General features: G+C 34.1%; 5 protein-coding genes across 7 annotated transcripts; 2 read left to right on the top strand and 3 right to left on the bottom strand.

Annotated features, from left to right (window-relative positions):
• The first annotated feature begins 3,304 nt into the window (after window positions 1–3,304).
• LOC112326109 (receptor-like protein 13) lies at window positions 3,305–7,839 on the top strand. Its single transcript, XM_024593414.2, has 8 exons — window positions 3,305–3,685; window positions 4,083–4,238; window positions 4,370–4,438; window positions 4,531–4,677; window positions 4,759–4,899; window positions 5,454–5,603; window positions 5,692–5,841; window positions 5,936–7,839. Exons 1-8 carry the CDS (start codon window positions 3,328–3,330, stop codon window positions 7,690–7,692), a joined length of 2,928 nt encoding a protein of 975 aa, XP_024449182.1. The 5' UTR covers window positions 3,305–3,327; the 3' UTR covers window positions 7,693–7,839.
• Window positions 7,840–8,034: 195 nt separating this feature from the next.
• Window positions 8,035–9,941, bottom strand: LOC112326110 (pentatricopeptide repeat-containing protein At2g34400-like). The gene is made up of 3 exons (XM_024593418.2): window positions 9,349–9,941; window positions 9,147–9,253; window positions 8,035–8,264 (listed from the first exon to the last, which is right to left on the bottom strand). The coding sequence occupies exons 1-3, from the start codon at window positions 9,939–9,941 to the stop codon at window positions 8,035–8,037; spliced, it is 930 nt and encodes a 309-aa protein (XP_024449186.2).
• Window positions 9,887–11,504, bottom strand: LOC18109583 (pentatricopeptide repeat-containing protein At2g34400). Its single transcript, XM_052448880.1, is given in 4 exon segments — window positions 9,887–10,016; window positions 10,223–10,386; window positions 10,388–10,822; window positions 11,265–11,504. Coding segments are annotated over 4 exon segments (840 nt in total). The 3' UTR covers window positions 9,887–10,015.
• A 237-nt stretch (window positions 11,505–11,741) lies between these two features.
• LOC18109582 (mitochondrial outer membrane import complex protein METAXIN) lies at window positions 11,742–15,422 on the bottom strand. 3 transcript variants are annotated; one of them, XM_024593413.2, is made up of 6 exons: window positions 14,406–15,422; window positions 13,454–13,788; window positions 13,199–13,272; window positions 12,978–13,038; window positions 12,347–12,506; window positions 11,742–12,097 (listed from the first exon to the last, which is right to left on the bottom strand). In XM_024593413.2, the coding sequence occupies exons 1-6, from the start codon at window positions 14,563–14,565 to the stop codon at window positions 12,018–12,020; spliced, it is 870 nt and encodes a 289-aa protein (XP_024449181.1). In that variant the 5' UTR covers window positions 14,566–15,422; the 3' UTR covers window positions 11,742–12,017. The 3 variants fall into 3 exon arrangements, 1 of the variants encoding a protein (XP_024449181.1); XR_008058071.1 differs by lacking the exon at window positions 11,742–12,097 and having other exon boundaries at window positions 12,358–12,506; window positions 12,883–13,038; window positions 14,406–15,421; XR_008058070.1 differs by lacking the exon at window positions 11,742–12,097 and having other exon boundaries at window positions 12,367–12,506; window positions 12,769–13,038; window positions 14,406–15,421.
• Window positions 15,423–16,216: 794 nt separating this feature from the next.
• LOC18109584 (60S ribosomal protein L12) lies at window positions 16,217–16,926 on the top strand. Its single transcript, XM_052448987.1, has one exon. The coding sequence runs from the start codon at window positions 16,276–16,278 to the stop codon at window positions 16,771–16,773; it is 498 nt and encodes a 165-aa protein (XP_052304947.1). The 5' UTR covers window positions 16,217–16,275; the 3' UTR covers window positions 16,774–16,926.
• Window positions 16,927–18,579: the final 1,653 nt, after the last annotated feature.

Genomic DNA, 18,579 nt, shown 5'->3' with positions numbered 1-18,579 from the left:
AAGAGCGTGCGAGAAATATGACTAGTTTTAATTATCCCTAATTTATGACAATAATATAGGCAAAACTACATACAAAGTGAAGAGTGGGAGATTCTCAATTTTTTGAAAGGCTAATATTGTACTATTTATCTTAGAAATCCCTTGAATTTGTTCACACCAAATTTAAAATTCAGAGAAATTAAATCTAAGATTTATTTATAAATAAATTTTATTGTTAATATTTTTATTATTCCATAGTTACTTTATGTAAACCTTATATTTATTCGAGAAATCAAAGTAAACAAATTTATGGACAAACACTAGTTTATCAAGTACTTAAATAGATAGAGCACTTGAATAAAAGAAGATATAAAGTATAAATATTTTTATATATCTTTATTGTTCAGAAATTAAAAAAAATAAAATCAATCCAAACTCATCTAAAAAAAAGTTAATTGTGACATCATCATTCTGATAATAGAACTATTGAAGTTATTTTATTGATAAGATTTTGTGAAAATAAGTATTCAAATTGAAAAAAGAAATTGTCCATGACGTTTTTGGTACTAATGTCTCCATCCATTTACAACTGGAGAAAAGAATGTCATCTATTTTTATTGTCTCTTCTTACTTGGAAGATAAGGTATATGAATATTCAGAGCTATTTGAGTCCATCCATTTTAGTAAGTTTTTATTTTTTTTATATTAGTATACCAATTTTTTTTTAATTATATCTATTAAATACATTGTTTCTTGTTTTCTTTGATGGTGTGACTTTGATAAAATGAAATTGAGTTTGGGTTTTCCTCCAGGATAAATAATTATTTTGATGAATAAATAATTATCTCTCCATCAAGTTTTTGCCCCACCACTAAAATGGCTCGCTGTAGAGACAAATTTGGTCCATCTTTTGGTTTCTAATTTCATGGCTTTGATTTGATTTATTTTCTGTCATTCTCCGAATATCTTGTTCCTTGATAGACTTTTCCTGGATATGGCCCGGTTGGTACTGTGTTTCAAAATGAAAATAGAATAAAATTTGATTTTTTTTATTTAAAATGTTTTTTAAATTTTTTTGATATATTGATGTTAAAAATATCAGTATCATATCAATCATATAAATATTTTGATATACTTTCACTTTTTATTAATTTTAGTATATAAACTTTTATTTTCTCATATCATTGTACCCATTTTTTGTATCATATCAATCATATATTTTCATAAAAAGTCCATCGGTTTTCATGTTTTTCCCGATGATGTGACTTTGAAGAAAATAACATTGAGTTTGGGCTATCTTGGGGGAAAAGTTCCCTCCAAAATAATAATTATTTTGATAAATAAATAATATTTTCTAATTAAAATAAATTTGTTTATTTGATCGGAAGAAAAACCTTATAATTTTAGTGATGTTGATGTGATTCCATTGTTTTTATCTTTTTTCTTGGCTTCTGAAACGACTTGGTCAGCTTTTGTTAAATTTTTAGTTTGCTCTTTGAAATTTCTCAATTTCATCTTCAGAGTTTAGTCTGTAACAATCGCCTTCTATAATTTCCATGCTTCATCCGTTTATACAAGTAATAGTAACACAGAATATATATGAATAAATCTCAGAGTTGTTTTTAAAGTTTATATAAAATATTTCATTCTCATCCGTAAAATATTAAAAAGTAAGAAAGAAAATCCAAATTAATAAAAATAAAAACCGAAAATATGACAAAATTTGAGATAATTAATTTTTCTCGAAATCCTAAAATTCTGTCCGCTTAAATTCTCATTCATCAACAATATAACGTATATTTAAAGAAGTGATCTGTGGTGTTAAAAAAAAAAAAATACTTATCATGTTTCTTTTAAGGTAAAAAATCAATTAAAAATCATATTTATTTTTTTACGAACTTTAAAGGTAAAAAAAAAATACTTAATATGAGCTTCCCTCATAAAATAAAGTCATTTAATACAAATATTGTTCGTTTTGGTGGTCTAAATTAGTATTAACGATATTTTTTTTCTACCGCCGGAATTTGTCGACATCTCTCTCCTCTTTTAAATAGAGATTAAAAAATAACAAAAATAAATTTTTGCATCAAAATCAAATTAAAAAAATATTGAGGTACTGAAATTATATGATTTGCGTGATTTTTAAAGTTTAAGAAGCAAAATACATCATTTACGAAACTTATAACATGACACTTATGTTTGATGAGTTTTTGATTTCGTTCTCTCTTCATTCAATTCTATCTTTTCATAATAAATAAAAATCAATGGGTCTTTAATTAAAATTAAATTGTCAAAAACAAATTAAAAAAATATAATTTTTTAAACAGTTCATCTGAATGAAGAGTAAAGTCTTGGCAGGTAAAAAAAAATCAACGCGAGATACTTAATAATATCAAAACCAAAAGGAATGTGATGAAGAGGACACTGCCGCCCTATGCCATCATCCATTTTTCCTCAAGATGGTGCCATCATCCCTTTTTTTTTCCACGAGATGGGTCCGTTGGATGGTGCCATCATCCATTTTTCTTCAAGATGGGTCCAAGAGAACATTTTTTCCTAAAAGATATTTATATTAAAAATATTATAAAAAGAAACAAAGAGATTATATATATATTAAAGATAAATGTTAAATGAATCAATTCAGATACTGTGAACTATGTACTAAAATAAAATAAAATAAATTATTTTTGATATTAACATATCATAAGATAAAAAAATATAAAAAATAATTTTAAATAAAAAAATTAATATTTTTAAAAAATACAGTTTCAAACTTATTCTCACAACCTTTTAGCATATTAAAACTAAAAAAACAAATTAGTGTTTAGTAGGAAAACAATATTAAAAAGTTAGAGTTAGGTAGGAAAAAAAAAAGGGCATCAAATCAATCAGGAAAGATTCATATTAAACCCTAAATGTTAAAATTAAAATGGAAAATGTTTAAGATTTTTTTACTTAATGTTGAAGAGTTAGTAATATAACCTTTACCGCAGTTTAGATGGAAAAATTGACTACAACAACAGCCAGCGTTGGAAATTTAAATTTATTCACAGCAAAAACAAAAATATATATTAGTAGGATTTCTCTTATTAATATTTATTGGCCAAAATATCGAAAAATTAAGAAAAAAACAAGAGAGACTATGAAGTGGATATATATTTATTCATTAAGATATTTTTTAAAATTACTGAGATTAATTGTTTTCATTATGATGTGGAATTCTTTAAAACAACTAGCTATGCAGTTTTTTCCACGGCATGGGTCCGTGAAGTCCTCTATAAAAGCCTTAACCTCCTCGCTGCCATTTGCAACAATTAATATTGTAATAGTTGATATATATATATTAAGATGGGGCTGTTCCTTCAGGTGTTCACGGTGTTAGTGATAACGGTTTCGCTGCAAGGATGGGTGCCTCTTGGTTGCTTGGAGGAAGAGAGGATCGCTCTCTTGCACCTCAAAGATTCTCTTAACTATCCCAACGGCACCTCCCTTCCCTCCTGGATAAAAGCTGACGCTCACTGTTGTGATTGGGAAAGTATTGGGTGCAACAGCAGTACAGGTCGAGTCACCGAACTCGATCTTTGGAGCGTGAGGAATGAGGAGCTGGGAGATTGGTACTTAAATGCCTCCTTGTTTCTTCCTTTCCAACAACTCAACAGTCTCATCTTGATGGATAATCGTATAGCTGGTTGGGTTGAGAACAAAGGTTTGCTCTCTTAAGTATTACAAAATATTTATATTACTTTTGTATTTTTTTAGAATTAATCAAATAAGGTGTTGTTTAATTACTATCATTTTGGAAGAAAATAGAAAGCATATTTAATTAGTAAAAAGGAGTAATTTGTTTAATTCCTTACATTATTAATATAATCATCTCCTTGCAGCTTTACCTGTAAATGCATATTCATAACGAACACTAAGCCAGTGATGATGGAAGCAATGGACAAGTAGTAAATTATAATCTTTCTTTCAACCTCTTTACATGAATTCATCGTGCCAATTACATGCCTCTTCATCGATAATAATTAAGTTACTCCAATAATATCTTTTTTTTATTCTTTACATGAAGTCTTTATTTATTTATTTTTTATTTGTTTATATAGGTGGTTATGAGTTACAGAAATTGAGCAATTTGGAGATCCTTGACTTGGAATCTAATAGCTTCAATAACAGTATTCTATCATTTGTGGAGGGGCTTCCGTCTCTCAAATCACTGTATTTAGATTATAATAGACTGGAGGGGTCAATAGATTTGAAAGGTTAGTTTTTTTATATACTATTATTTGTATAATTATTAAATTTAATTAACACAATTATCTATTAAATTTAATTTCAAAAAACACAATTAATGAGTATTGTATTAATTTATTTTTTATATATAAATATCAAGAATCTTTGAGCAGCTTGGAGTACTTGGATCTGAGCGGCAACAATATCAACAAATTGGTAGCATCAAGAGGTAATTAGTAACACACTCACATTACCTACCTGGCTGGTAGCATCATGAAGATAATATTAATTATTCTTGTTTCTTCCCTAACTAACTTGCAGGTCCAAGCAACTTGAAGACTTTATGGCTAGAAAATATCACAATCTATGGAAGTAGCTTCCAGTTACTGCAATCATTACGAGCATTCCCAAACCTCACGAAACTTTATCTGGGATCCAACGATTTTAGAGGAAGAATATTAGGTGATGGTAAGTTATATTACATATATATTGATGTTTATATATTTGGGTTTAATTGAAAAATTTAATTTGCTACTTTTGAACAAACAGAGTTGCAAAATTTAAGCTCATTGGAAAGTTTGTATCTGGACGATTGTTCTCTAGATGAACACTCTCTTCAAAGCCTTGGAGCACTGCATTCTCTAAAAAATCTGTCATTGCGAGAACTTAATGGCGCTGTACCTTCTGGAGGTAAATTAACAAATTTCAACTCCACTATTACTTATCATTGATCATTTTATTTCTTTCTATACTAGCTTAGCTACAATTAGGTGTCTGTATAGATTTCCTCTTTTATGTTTTAGCAACCTATCAAACAAGTCTTGGAGAGACAATTAAATCTCAAATTTAGAAATTAACTCAATTGAAATCTTTATTATTTTAAAATTCTACCATCCATTTAATATAAATAATATTTCAATTTAATTTTGCCCCCTTCCTCTCTCTCTCAACACCATTTTAGTGTAATGTAAATAAGATATAAAATCAATAACAATAATTTCGTTAATGAAAAGGTAACTTCATACATAGAGAGTGCTATTTTTAGGAGGAGAATAAATTAACAATGGTGTATTTTTATTTTTTGGGTTAGACGTATAAAAAATCCTTCTCTTAAATGGATAGTACAATTTATACACTTACCTTATGTTTTTAGTTTTTTTAGCCATGATTAATAAGTAATGAATTATTTCTAATTTTAATTCCTTCTACGCTAATATAATTTCTTGTTTAATTGATCGTGGCAGGCTTCCTTGATCTCAAGAACTTGGAATACTTGGATTTGAGTTACAGTACTCTCAATAATAGCATCTTCCAAGCCATCAGAACAATGACCTCTCTTAAAACATTGAACTTGATGGGTTGCAGTCTAAATGACCAAATACCTACAACCCAAGGTAAGGTTGATCACTCTTGCTCTTTCATTTCCTTTATAATTAATTCCTTCTACGTGATTATAATTTCTTGTTTAATTTATTGTGGTAGGCTTCCTTAATCTCAAGAACTTGGAATACTTGGATTTGAGTGACAATACTCTCGATAACAACATCTTACAAACCATCGGAACGATGACCTCTCTCAAAACTTTAAGCTTGTCGAGCTGTAAACTAAACAGCCAAATACCTACAACCCAAGGTAAGGTTGATGACTCTTACTCTCTTTTTATAGGTTATATATTTTCTATTAGACATTCAGAGTTTTAATTTTCTCTAAATTATAATGTGACCAGGCCTATGCGACTTAAATCATCTCCAAGTGCTATATATGAGCGACAATGATCTTAGTGGTTTCTTGCCTCCGTGTCTGGCAAATTTGACTTCCCTTCAACGATTATATCTCTCTTCCAATCACTTGAAGATCCCTATGTCATTGAGCCCATTATACAACCTTTCAAAACTCAAGTCTTTTTATGGTTCGGGTAATGAAATATATGCAGAAGAAGATGATCATAATCTGAGCCCAAAGTTCCAGTTAGAGTCCCTCTATTTGAGCAGTCGTGGACAAGGTGCCGGAGCATTTCCCAGGTTCCTTTACCATCAGTTCAGCCTCCGATATTTGGATCTTACAAACATCCAAATAAAGGGAGAGTTTCCAAATTGGTTGATTGAGAACAACACATACCTACAAGAACTTTATTTAGAAAACTGTTCTCTTTTGGGTCCATTCTTGTTGCCAAAAACTTCTCGTGTGAATTTGTCAATCCTAAGTATATCCATGAATCACTTCCAAGGCCAAATCCCTTCAGAAATTGGAGCTCGTTTGCCAGGGTTAGAAGTTTTATTTATGTCTGACAATGGTTTCAATGGAAGCATTCCTTTCTCGTTGGGTAACATTAGCTCGCTGCAAGCGTTCGACCTGTCAAACAACAGTTTGCAAGGGCAAATCCCTGGATGGATAGGGAATATGTCTTCTCTTGAATTCTTGGACTTATCAAGGAACAATTTCTCTGGTCGTTTACCACCTAGATTCGGCACTTCTTCAAATTTGAGATATGTTTATTTGTCTAGAAATAAGTTGCAAGGGCCGATCGCAATGACATTTTATGACTCCTTTGAGATATTCACATTAGATCTTTCCCATAATAATTTAACTGGTACAATTCCAGAATGGATTGACAGGCTATCTAACTTGAGATTTCTACTCTTGAGTTATAACAATCTTGAAGGTGAAATCCCATTTCAATTATCCAGGTTGGACCAATTAACCTTGATTGATCTTTCTCACAATCACCTTTCTGGTAACATCCTCTCTTGGATGATATCTACTCATCCTTTCCCACAACAATACAATTCTCGTAGTTCTATGTCCTCATCACAACAATCCTTTGAGTTTACAACGAAGAATGTATCCCTTTCTTATAGAGGTAGCATTATCCAGTACTTTACGGGAATTGATTTTTCATTCAACAATTTCACAGGAGAGATTCCTCCTGAAATTGGAAACCTCAGTATGATCAAGGCATTGAACCTTTCACACAATAGTTTGACCGGACCAATTCCACCAACATTTTGGAACTTGAAGGAAATAGAGAGCTTGGATCTTTCCTACAACAAATTGGATGGAGAAATCCCACCTCGACTTATTGAACTATTTTCTCTAGAAGTTTTTAATGTGGCTTACAATAATTTGTCCGGTAAGATTCCTGCGAGAGTTGCACAGTTTGCCACGTTTGATGAGAGTTGCTACAAGGACAACCCTTTTCTTTGTGGAGAACCGCTACCCAAAATATGTGGTGCGGCTATGCCACCATCACTAACGCCAACTTCAACAAACAATAAAGATAATGGTGGCTTCATAGATATGGAGGTTTTCTATGTGACCTTTTGGGTTACATACATCATGGTGTTGCTGGTGATAGGAGCAGTTCTATACATAAATCCATATTGGCGACGAGCTTGGTTTCACTTTATTGAGGTGAGCATCAACAATTGCTATTATTTTCTGGTGGACAATCTTCCCATTTTATCCAAGTTTGGGTTTTCATAGCCTTGATGGTACCAAGACTTGGTGCATCGTTGTGTATTCTAGTTTTAAGATTTAAACAAGTTTAAAAGCATTCTCAAGCGATGTTGTATTAATTTATACAGTTCCATTTGGTTTTGTGGGTTTTTATACAATGGAGCTTTTCAATTCCATGAGTTTTTACTTTCCTTGTATATTACATTATTACTTGATTTTTATGGATGATCAATTCAAATTTACAACATAAATATCCAAAAATATTTAATATTAAAGGGAAGACATTACAACACAAATATCAATTCAAATTTATTTCACTGATTGTATATAAGCTTGTGAGCACTTCGATAATTTGCTTGATCTACAACTTCAGTAACTGAGAGTATTGAGCTGTCTTAGATTGAGTTCCCCAGCTAATATCAAAGGGTAATGTCGAGAACGAATCCCTTCAGGGCTGACCCTTGCCCATATGGCACTCCCCACTTGAAATGGATGACCACCCGGTACTGAGCAAATTAATGAATCAAAGCAGTCTCGAGATTCCACATAACAATTCATCTCCACTTCTGAATACTCTAATCTCAAACGTCCAGCATATGCTGCAATGCTTGATTAAAGTCATTTGATTACGCTTAGACTAGGTATCGACTGTTCTGGTGAAAGAAAGCATGAAAATAAAGTTAAGTCTCTTGTTAGAATCTTTAATTACCTCCACTTCCACTTGCTTAAAACACTGACAAATCAAAATGCATTTCTTCTCTTCCTAGCATGTCCTTTAGCTTTATCATATTTCCAGCTGCAATTGCCACAACAAGGAGAAAGTTAAGAAAGCAAAGAAGGGATCATTAAAAAACTAAACTGACCTTATTTGTTTCATGAAAACCACTTTTCTGGAAACAACTTTCCTATGTTTGATAAACTATGAAATTACAAGGTCCCACTAGGGAAAGACAAATAGATATGGAGTCGCGTTATGAGGCAATTTCTGCATAAGTTCTAATCGTAGATTGGGTTTTGTCAGATTCCAAGTGAAGTCTGTTCAGAAACTAAACAACATTATGGCTTAGAGGACTATTGAAAATGATTTATGGCATCCCTTAAAAACTTAAAAGGTGTCAAGTGCATTTTATTTCAATCCACCAATATTCCCCCTGCATTCCCTCCTTATGTTCTGAAAAAAATATAGTTTTAGCATTCTTTCCGCAATGAACTTGCATTACTTTACAGCAAATGCATGTAACAATCTAACAACCATTTTCATTCTACAGAAACATACTCATGCGAGGGTAAACGATACATTTCTATCAGCAAGATAGAGATCCTTGCTCAAGCTCTTAAGAACACAACTTACAATTCAACATTTTGGCTGTAGTCATCAACCAAAAGATATAATCCCTTCGAATGCACTGTCAATGACTGAAAGAGGCCACCAAGTTTTCAACTTTTCCACCTCTATATGCAACCGATATTTGGAATGTGACCTTCTCTCTTCATCTCCTCATTCAGCAATTGGTATATGTTCTCCGAATGATGATGTAAGCTGTCACCAGCATGAAATTCATGAGCACGAGCTCCAACATCAATCCACCTACAGCCAGGGGTTTTAGAGACACCACATTGCCGCATCTTTGCAGAATCATCCCACCTTCTCATATTTGCATATATCTTAGATGAGATAATTGCATCTCTAGAAACAATTGAATGACCCTTTCACCAACATCTGCATTTCTACGCCTCTGACAGGCACCAAGCAATGACCCTAACACAATTTCATCTCGTTTTCCAGGCATCTTCTTGATCAAGTCCCAAGCTTCGCTCAGACGTCCTGCACGCGCACAAAGATCAACCATGCAAGAATAATGCTTGACTTTTGGGACCAATTCAAATGACAATTTCATTGATTCAAACAATTGACGGCCCTCATCAACCAATCCGGCATGCACACATGCAGAAAGTACTCCTATGAAAGTGATGTCATTAGGGTGAACAGTGCCATTATCCTTTGACATGCGTCTGAATAATGATAATGCTTCCAAGGCCTGCCCATGAAAAGCAAGAGCAGAAATCATGGCATTCCATGAGACCTCATTTTCATGAGGCATACTCTCAAAAACCCTGAGTGCATCATCCAAGCTCCCACATTTTGCATACATATCAATTAATTCACTCGCAACATAAACATCGTGCTGTAAACCTCTTTCTGATGCATGTGTCTCAACCCATTTCCCCAAATCAAGGGCCCCTATTGTGGAACATGCAGACAATACTTCAATCATTGTGACTTTATCTGGATTAGGACCTGTCTCTCTCATTCCATTGAATAGTACAATTGCTTCATTGGAAGCTCCATTCTGTGCACACATATGAAGTGATAGTTGAACAAAAAAAAAATCATATTAACTTGAAACGCATTTACAAATTTCATATATTTGTGTGGTTTTTATTTCATAGCTGATTAATTAGGAAGAATTCAAATTTCAAGTTAGTTTAAAGGAACAAAAATAAACACAATTCCACTATATGTGACAATTACAAAGTATAAAACCGATCTAATTACCATGTGATAATGGCATTCCAAGTGACAACATCCTTGTTTGGCATTGAATCAAAGACCATCCTCGCAGATATCAAATCCCCACACTTACCATACATGTCAATCAAGGCAGACCCCACATACGAATTTACCTCCATCTTCTTCTCCAAAACAAGCCCCTCCACGTACCCATCTCCCCAAACCCAAATCCCCACACGCCCCAAGAACATTCACCAACGTCATCTCATCTGGCTCAAACCCCTCTTCCCTCATTTCCATAAACAACCCAATTGCCTCTTTAGCAAAACCCATCTTAGAATACCCTGAAATCATCGAATTCCACGACACCAAGTCTCTGTCACCCATTTCATCAAACACCTTCCGTGCAAACCCCATTTCACCACACCTTGCGTCCATTGTAGTCAAAGAATGATTTACATGCTCATCACCATCCAAACCAGCCTTAAACACCAGACAATGACCAATCTTTCCATTAACCAAACCCCAAACATTCCCTCACGCTATAAACAAAAAAGGGTATGTGAAATTATTTGCTTTTAGGCCTAAAGACTTCAGCTTGTAATACAATTCAACACAAAATTCATAGGTTTTTCGATTTGCATTGTTTTATCAGAGATAAAAGCTTTTCAGTTAGGGTTTGATGATGTTCTTTTTGGGTTTGGAAGTTGAGGTTGGAAAGAGGGAGGTGGTAGGGTGGTAGAAAAGAGGCAGGTCTTGTCCTGTACTGTCTTCGGACACAACAGGCATTGCATAGATAGTTACCATCATTGTTTTGATTTAAAAAAAGGTTTTTTCTTGCAACACCAATTTGATTTCTTGCATGTTCTCATGTAGTCACCAATCAACATTTGACAGATTATATGCCCGGGAGAAGAAACTCTACCAAGAAGTCAGGGTAGATCTCAAATCTTCTGCATAACTTTTTGAATGATGCATTCTGAGCGTCCCTAGTTTTCAAGGCCATGATTATAGCATAGAATTTCAATGTATTTATTTTTGCTGCTGGAATGGGTTTTATCTATGCACAGCAGCTAAGAGGCGATACACAAAGGGTCCCAATCCGTTCAAAGAGATTTGGAGCAGTGTTGTCAGTTGAATGAGGCAGAAGTATGGAAATGGTGGAGGTTGATGAAGTAGAAGATGTAATGACTACAGACAAAATGGCTGAAATTCCCATGAAGGTACTTTGTGCAGGAATGTCAGTTGCAAACAGCTCTCTTACTGAATTTGCTATTGGTTCTGCAGAGGGATATGCAGAATATGTTAAGTAATGGGAGAATGCCATTGCCAAGTGCTCCCGAGTTCTAGCAGAAACAGGAAGGAATTGGAAGTGAATCAATGAGAATGAATGAGTGCTCACGGGGTGATTTTTTTACAGTGGATTCAAATTCAATAACTACAAGGGCTATTTCCTGCAGCACGGAGAGTTTCTGAATTTTCATGATTAGAATCCAACTACTTTGGCCACAATTTCCTCTGAAGTCTGAACCACCTATCACTGTGCTTAAGGAAATGTTCACAATTAACAACCTACAACTGTTGGATGATTATTTTTCAAAAATTTTACATGGAATACAAGAATGAAAGGTAAAAAGGAAACTATCTTTCTCACAGTGATGTCCATGACTGAATTGTCATGAGGAAAAAAATTGTCAAGGAAAATACAACTTTGTCAAAAAATGAATGCTTCTTCAGTCATAACTGAAGCCTTCATCTTCATCTTCATCAACCTCCACCTCAGAAAAATCATTACTGCTCATGACAGATAGAAAGACTAAAACCGCAACTACCTGTGTTACTAGAAGTATCTTGCCCTTCTTCTGAAAGTTTTCTCCTCTTCTGTCCTTTCCCTCTTGGGTTGCTTCTTAGGTTTTGAGCCTAGTGATAAAAACACATGAAAATAGTTAGAAATTCTATTTGAAAGAAACGAGACATGGATGGTACCTTTTGACCTCTTATTTCCCAATGGCTTTTATTTTTCTTGAAGCATCTTAAACAACAAATTGTTAGTTTGATGATGACTAAAACATGATCTGTAGGCTGGTTTGGTTTAGTAAATCCACAACTCAAGACACTATCAGATGACCAATATAATATTCACAAGAATAAAAGATGAAAATATCTTGCCTGAATTTGAAGGACGTCTTGTTGAAGTTGATGAAGCATCTGAAAGGAATTGCGGGACAGAAGAAGACGATCCAGCCTCCATGAAATCTGTCTTAAGTTTTTCAGCATATCGTATGAGATTACCATGCTCCAAGAGTGCACTTTGCAGCATCGATGATTCCTAATGGCATGGAACACATAAAAGGATAAGAGTTGAAAATATTTGACAAGTGAAGCAACAAACTCAAATGCTTTGTGCCAAGACAGAATAACAATAGCAGATCACGTGAAAATCAAATAAGTAGAAACTATGTTAACAGAAAATGGCTTCAAGAGAGTTTTTAAATGGAAAAAATAAAATTGATGTTAATGTGTTTTATAACAGCATAGATTGCTGTAGTGTCTTGAAAGAAATTAGAAGGACTTGATTGTTAGATATTTACAGCAAGGCCACATGTAATAACCATAGCGATGCTTGTCATCAGGGCATTCAACTACAGAGAGTGAATGGTAATGATGTAATTGTTTTTGCACCATCATCCCAGGTCATGTATTACCACATTTTCAGCTGTAAATAATTGTTCTCGCCATACAAATGCCAGCATTCAGCTCTCACAGGTCACAGATCATGACAATTGGTAAAGTGACTCACAGGAAATGCTTGAAGAGTGAAAAGGACATGCCCAAGGAAATATGCGTCCAAACTAGATGGCCTGCACAAACAGAAAAATGAAGTTGGGTGTATAATCAATGCATAGTCAAGACCTCAAACTTAAAATTTGAATTCAAAACATAAAAACCAAAATATCTTTAGATGATTTCAGGTAAAAAATGAAAAATGTATATATTAACCAAGATATAAAAAAGAAACACCTTTCAAAAAGAAATGTGTGATCCCCTAATGTGGTTGACAAAGCTCCATATGCAATTTTCGCTCTCTTGTAGATCTATCCATAAATTAAAATAAAAATATTGCAAGGCCATGGTCAAGGAAAATTAACAGAAAATGAAGCAATATATAAACGGGTAAAATCATTCCACAGGTGTATGCTTTCTAACACTAGTGTATGTGCGCAGATTTGATATCAACAAGTTGCAGAAAAAGATCATAAACGATAGAAGTGTAACCTCTGCTTCCCTTCGTTCAGCATTTTCTTTAGTTATCCCAAGTCGCTGCTTAACAACGTGCACTTGTTTCATTAATAGAGCCTTTCCTATCAACCAAGGGAGGCCAGAGTGATAAATTGTTCGGGCAGAGGTTCCATCAGACCCCACCCAGAGTTCATACATGATTGCATCTGCAAGCCAGGTGCTAACCATCGCTTTCATTGATATCCATTCTGGGAGCGAGCTGAAGTCAGTGTCCAAATCAACAATACCATCTTCCTTTAAACTTTTGATTACCCCACCATTCTCGTCATTGTAGGCCACATAAGTGCCTGATTCACTATATGGAATTTGATCTCCAACAGAAAGTCAGATAAGTGTTTTGAAGACAATTTTGATATTTGCATTATATATTTGAGAAAACAAACATATATGACAACATGAACAAAGCATGCACACATTAAAAACCAGCTGCCATTTCTTGTCAATCAAAAAACCAATATCCATAAAAAACAGTCCTGGTCATGCAGATCCAATCTTGAATGCTAATTACTAACTCCTTCCCTATTATTTATGACCATGGCCTTCTTTAAGACAATATGTTAGCCTCATTTATTCCGAATACTCGCCATACACCGAGTCCCAAAACACACTAAAATTCCCACTGAACAACAAAATACCAACTTTCAGATATCCAAAAGAACTCAGTTAAACTGAAAATGATCACAGCCCATCTTAACATGATCAAATTCACATTCATTCTGTGAAAACAACTCTGCTAAAGAAATGAGTTATGTTTTCTTAGTGATTCAGGCCTATCAACACATAAAAGAAGAAAACTTCAACAAAATGGAAACAAAGAAAACAAACACAAGGTAAACTAGCAGCAACAAAAAAAACAAGCAGAAACCCAGAACAACAACTTACAAACATGAATAACATTAAATGAAAATAAGAGCCCAAAAAAGAATACCTGAATCAGGGAAAGTGTTGTTGAAAACCAAATGGAATGGAAAGTTAGAAAATTTGAGGTAGATGAAAAGAGGCAAGCAGATTGGACAACCAGTTGGGAGACCAAAACTGGGTTTCCTTGCAACAAGAGTATACTCTGCTCTTTCTTGAGATTCTTGCATCTCTCTTTATCTTTAGTGTTTTTGCTGATAATTCTCTTTTGGCTTCAAAGCTTGAGAGAGTGGAGGGTTCTCGGTTTTCTTTGATTCTTGATGGGTAAAGGGTTTTTCAGGCACCGAACAATCAGAGAGAAAACGCAGAGGAGGGGTTTAGGTCGTTAGATCCATGTCTAGCGTGAGTTAGGCCATCTTGGTTATTTTTCTTGTAAGAATAGGTTTGCTTGTTGGAACTCACTCAATTTGGGTTTTGTCTTTGGGTTTTCGAGCCTTGTTCTATGCTTTGATATCAAATTCATCTCTTCAATCCAATCATCGTGCCATTTCTCAAAGCAAAGATATTCTAGAGGTCATGACACGAATAACATTTGGAAGAGTTTTTAGCATTGTTTTAAAATCTGGATTGCTTGGAGGATACATCCAGGTGTGAATTGATCCGGTTTGAAGAAACAAAAATTGGTTGATCTGGTTAAAAATTGCTTGGAGGATACATCGAGAGCAGATTTTTGGTGGGAGAGGACATATGGAAGGAAGGAAGCAAGTTGGGTAGCAATCCAAGATAGAGCAGCCTACAGCAGAGTGCTCATCCCCACCACTGCAAAAGCAACCAAGAGAGACCTAATCATCCTCGCCTCCATTTTCTTTTCTGTTTGAGCTACTTGGAGAAACTGCTATAAATTCCTTGTGAATTTTTGGAATATATGAAACGTATGGATTTTCCTTACACATGCTTACATATATGCGATTGAATCGAGGATAGAATTAATTATGGCTAAACCTATCGGAGGACGTATGATCAAAGGAAAAGAGAGAGGAAAGAATCATGGGGAGGCATGAATGATTCCTTTTACGTGTTCCTAAAACACTTGATATATATATATACATACACACACATCATATTATTTTAATATGGATCTTTGGAGACAAATGAGAGGCCAACCTTTTGTTACCTAATATTTACTTAATGCAGTGCTAAGATCAAGTCATCTCATGATCAAAAGAAAAATCGAGTCATCTTGCTTTAATTTAAAAAAAAAAAAACACTACAAGAGGAGGGTTTTTTTTTTGTGTTTTTAATTATTATTTTTCATTTTAACTCTATTTTTTAATATTAAATTTATTAGGGATTTTATGAAGTTATTCTACACTAATAAATCGAACTGTAGTTTGATAGACTAATTCAATTGATTTAAAATGTTTTTTAATTTTTTTTTTAATATTGAGTTAATAAAAAATTATAATTTATAATTTATTTCAATTTATTTTTTTATAAAATTATTTTTATTTAATAATTTGAGTCACGAGTTTAGTAAATTAACCCGAGTTTAGTAAATTAACCCTAATTGATTTATGTTATTTTTTTATTTTTTTAATTGATTTTTTTAAAAATATATTTTTATTTTAATAATATTATTTTTATTTTAAAATAGAAAATTAATAGACTCAAACTAACTAGAATTACTTTTTTAACTCATAATTCGAGTATTTATTTTAAAAAGGGAAACAATCTCAAAAAACATAAAAAAAACCAACAGCTTGTTTCCTTTTAGTCCGATCAAAAGTCCAAGAAAAAACCCATCTTTTAGGGCTAGAAACGGTATTGCACTCGCCCAAAACCCTAGCCGCCACTATATCTATATAAACCGTCTACTTTCGTGAAACCCTTTTATCTCCCTCTCTTTCCATCAGGCAGCAAGCAGCAACAGAGAAGCAAAGATGCCGCCGAAGTTTGACCCATCTCAGGTGGTCGACGTTTACGTGAGGGTAACCGGCGGCGAAGTTGGTGCAGCCAGTTCCCTCGCTCCCAAAATCGGACCCCTCGGACTTTCTCCCAAGAAAATAGGAGAAGACATCGCCAAAGAAACCGCCAAGGACTGGAAGGGCCTCCGTGTCACCGTCAAGCTCACCGTCCAGAATCGTCAGGCCAAGGTCACCGTGGTGCCCTCAGCCGCGGCTTTGGTTATCAAAGCGTTGAAGGAGCCAGAGAGAGACAGGAAGAAGACAAAGAACATAAAGCATAATGGGAACATCTCTCTTGATGATGTTATTGAGATTGCTAAGGTTATGAGTGTGAGATCGATGGCGAAGGATCTGAGTGGGACAGTGAAGGAAATTTTGGGGACTTGTGTTTCTGTTGGGTGTACTGTTGATGGGAAAGATCCAAAAGATTTGCAGCAGGAGATTACTGATGGTGATGTTGAGATTTCTGAATGATTGAGAAATTGTTGCTCTTTTGGGTTTTTTTTAAGTTTCCGAAAGATCTCATTTTATGTTTTTGTCTAATTTTATGGTATCTGGATGCTTAAGGATGTTTTCTACGGTGATTTACTACTTTATTATCGAGGGTATTTTTGCTAGTTGTGTTTACTGTTTTGTTTGGTCATTTGGTTTTTTTTTTTTGTGTTTCTGTTTTTTTTTAGTTTATTGAATTTGGTTATCTGTTTTGTTTGTGCTGGGTGTATGATTCTACTTGAAGAGTTATGTGCTTGTGCCTAGGTAAAGATGGAAGCTTAGTGATGGAGAATTTATTTAATTTATGTCTTGGGATAAAAATTATTCATATTTTAGGCACTTCTTTGATCTCTTTTGATGAGTTTTGTTCGAGTTATAGGACGAGGACGGATGGATGAAAAGTAGAATTTTACGCTTCATTTGTTTTTTTTATTTGATAGATAGAACTTGTATTATCCTATCTACATGAGCTTTTTAGATAGGTTTCTATCCTTCATTTTCCAATCTTCCGGTGGTAAATGTGTATGTTTGTAGATGCAGCTTAGCGATAGACAAGAATAAGTTATAATGAATGCAAGAGTTTGCTTGGAATTGTTTAGCTGTCTTGGTTCATAGGGAAAATATTTCTGGAGGAATAGAGAACTTGTGCGATTGACTTGACTTTTTTCACCAATTTGTGAAAGCTAATTCTCTCTGGAGTTTGAATTTTCTGTTTCATCCAGTTTTAGTTTTAACTTACAGCTTATGTCTCAACTGTTTTTAGATTCTTTGCCTCGTAGCTTTATGTCTAGTTTGATCATAATACTAGAGTTTAGTTTCTTCCAAATCCATGTGACATTGTCTGTTCCATCATCCTCTGTGCCTCGTTTATCTCATGCAGTCATGCTATCCTCTTACGGAATAGTATTTATCAAGCTGTAGAAATGGGGGTTAATTTGCGCAATTGATTGCAATACATTCTATGTAATTGGGAGTATGATCCCCCTGATAGATTTTTCTTTTGTTACCTGAAATTCTGATTCTGCCTTGTAGATGCAACCCAACATATTCACTAACTTGTGTTTAAATAGCTATTGATGTGTAAATAATGCCTCTGCCAATTGGACATGTTTTTTCAATGAAATTCTCTTGTGCTTTGGTCGGTTCTTGTCGATGAATGCAATGATACAAGAGGCAGTTTAGCGGTGAACTTGACTGATGTAATATAGATCAAGAAAGAGGTGTTGCCTATCTGAATAAATTTCCTATGTATATGCTGCAAATTCATTACTTGAGTAATAATAACGAAACAACTGTTAGTCAGGTTTAGTCTATTTGTTGCTTGGGAAAGCCAGTTCTCGGTAGTGATTATCCAGCTTCGCTTTTGTTTAGGGAAAGCCATTTCTCTTCTGTGTGTATTTTCGCTGTTTTATCCAGTTTGCTTCTACCTTTACAGTTTATATATATCATCATTTTTGTTTGGATGCTTTACCATGGTACCTTTTCTGCTCGGTTTACTGCCCCCAATGCATGGTATTTGCCTGATAGATTTTGATTATTCCTTGTATAGATGAAGTTATTTTCCTGTGTCGTCAGTTGACTCGGTTCTTGTTGATGCTCCGAATCTCTCAATTTTCATACTGTGAAGTTATATCATCATTATTGTTTGGTTCGAGGGAAGAGATTTGTGCTGGATTTGTGGTAGTGGATTCGTTTAGATTCAACAGATTTATGTTCAATGTGTGGAGTAACGGTCAGCTGCTTGATTCCCTTCCATTTCCTGCTCCCAACTAATGTTATTCAGGAAAT

This window comes from Populus trichocarpa, chromosome 18 (assembly GCF_000002775.5).
Source record: "Populus trichocarpa isolate Nisqually-1 chromosome 18, P.trichocarpa_v4.1, whole genome shotgun sequence".
Lineage (NCBI taxonomy): Eukaryota > Viridiplantae > Streptophyta > Magnoliopsida > Malpighiales > Salicaceae > Populus > Populus trichocarpa.
Note: the sequence above shows the minus strand (reverse complement) of the source record. Positions and strands in the feature narration are given on the sequence as shown.

Bases quoted from the DNA above. Each gene is read 5' to 3' on its own strand.
- LOC18109584 (XM_052448987.1), top strand. From the start codon at position 16,276: ATGCCGCCGAAGTTTGACCCATCTCAGGTGGTCGACGTTTACGTGAGG.
- LOC112326110 (XM_024593418.2), bottom strand. From the start codon at position 9,941: ATGATTGAAGTATTGTCTGCATGTTCCACAATAGGGGCCCTTGATTTG. The intron at 9,254-9,348 runs GCAATTATCTCA...CCCTGGCTGTAG, and splicing joins ATTCAATTGTTTCTAGAGAT to GTGGATTGATGTTGGAGCTC. The intron at 8,265-9,146 runs GTCACATTCCAA...CAAGCATTGCAG, and splicing joins TGAGGAGATGAAGAGAGAAG to CATATGCTGGACGTTTGAGA.
- LOC112326109 (XM_024593414.2), top strand. From the start codon at position 3,328: ATGGGGCTGTTCCTTCAGGTGTTCACGGTGTTAGTGATAACGGTTTCG. The intron at 3,686-4,082 runs GTTTGCTCTCTT...TTGTTTATATAG, and splicing joins TGGTTGGGTTGAGAACAAAG to GTGGTTATGAGTTACAGAAA. The intron at 5,842-5,935 runs GTAAGGTTGATG...TAATGTGACCAG, and splicing joins CCAAATACCTACAACCCAAG to GCCTATGCGACTTAAATCAT.
- LOC18109582 (XM_024593413.2), bottom strand. From the start codon at position 14,565: ATGCAAGAATCTCAAGAAAGAGCAGAGTATACTCTTGTTGCAAGGAAA. The intron at 13,273-13,453 runs GTTACACTTCTA...ATTTATGGATAG, and splicing joins CTGAACGAAGGGAAGCAGAG to ATCTACAAGAGAGCGAAAAT. The intron at 12,507-12,977 runs GTGAGTCACTTT...CCATGCCATTAG, and splicing joins TCACTCTTCAAGCATTTCCT to GAATCATCGATGCTGCAAAG.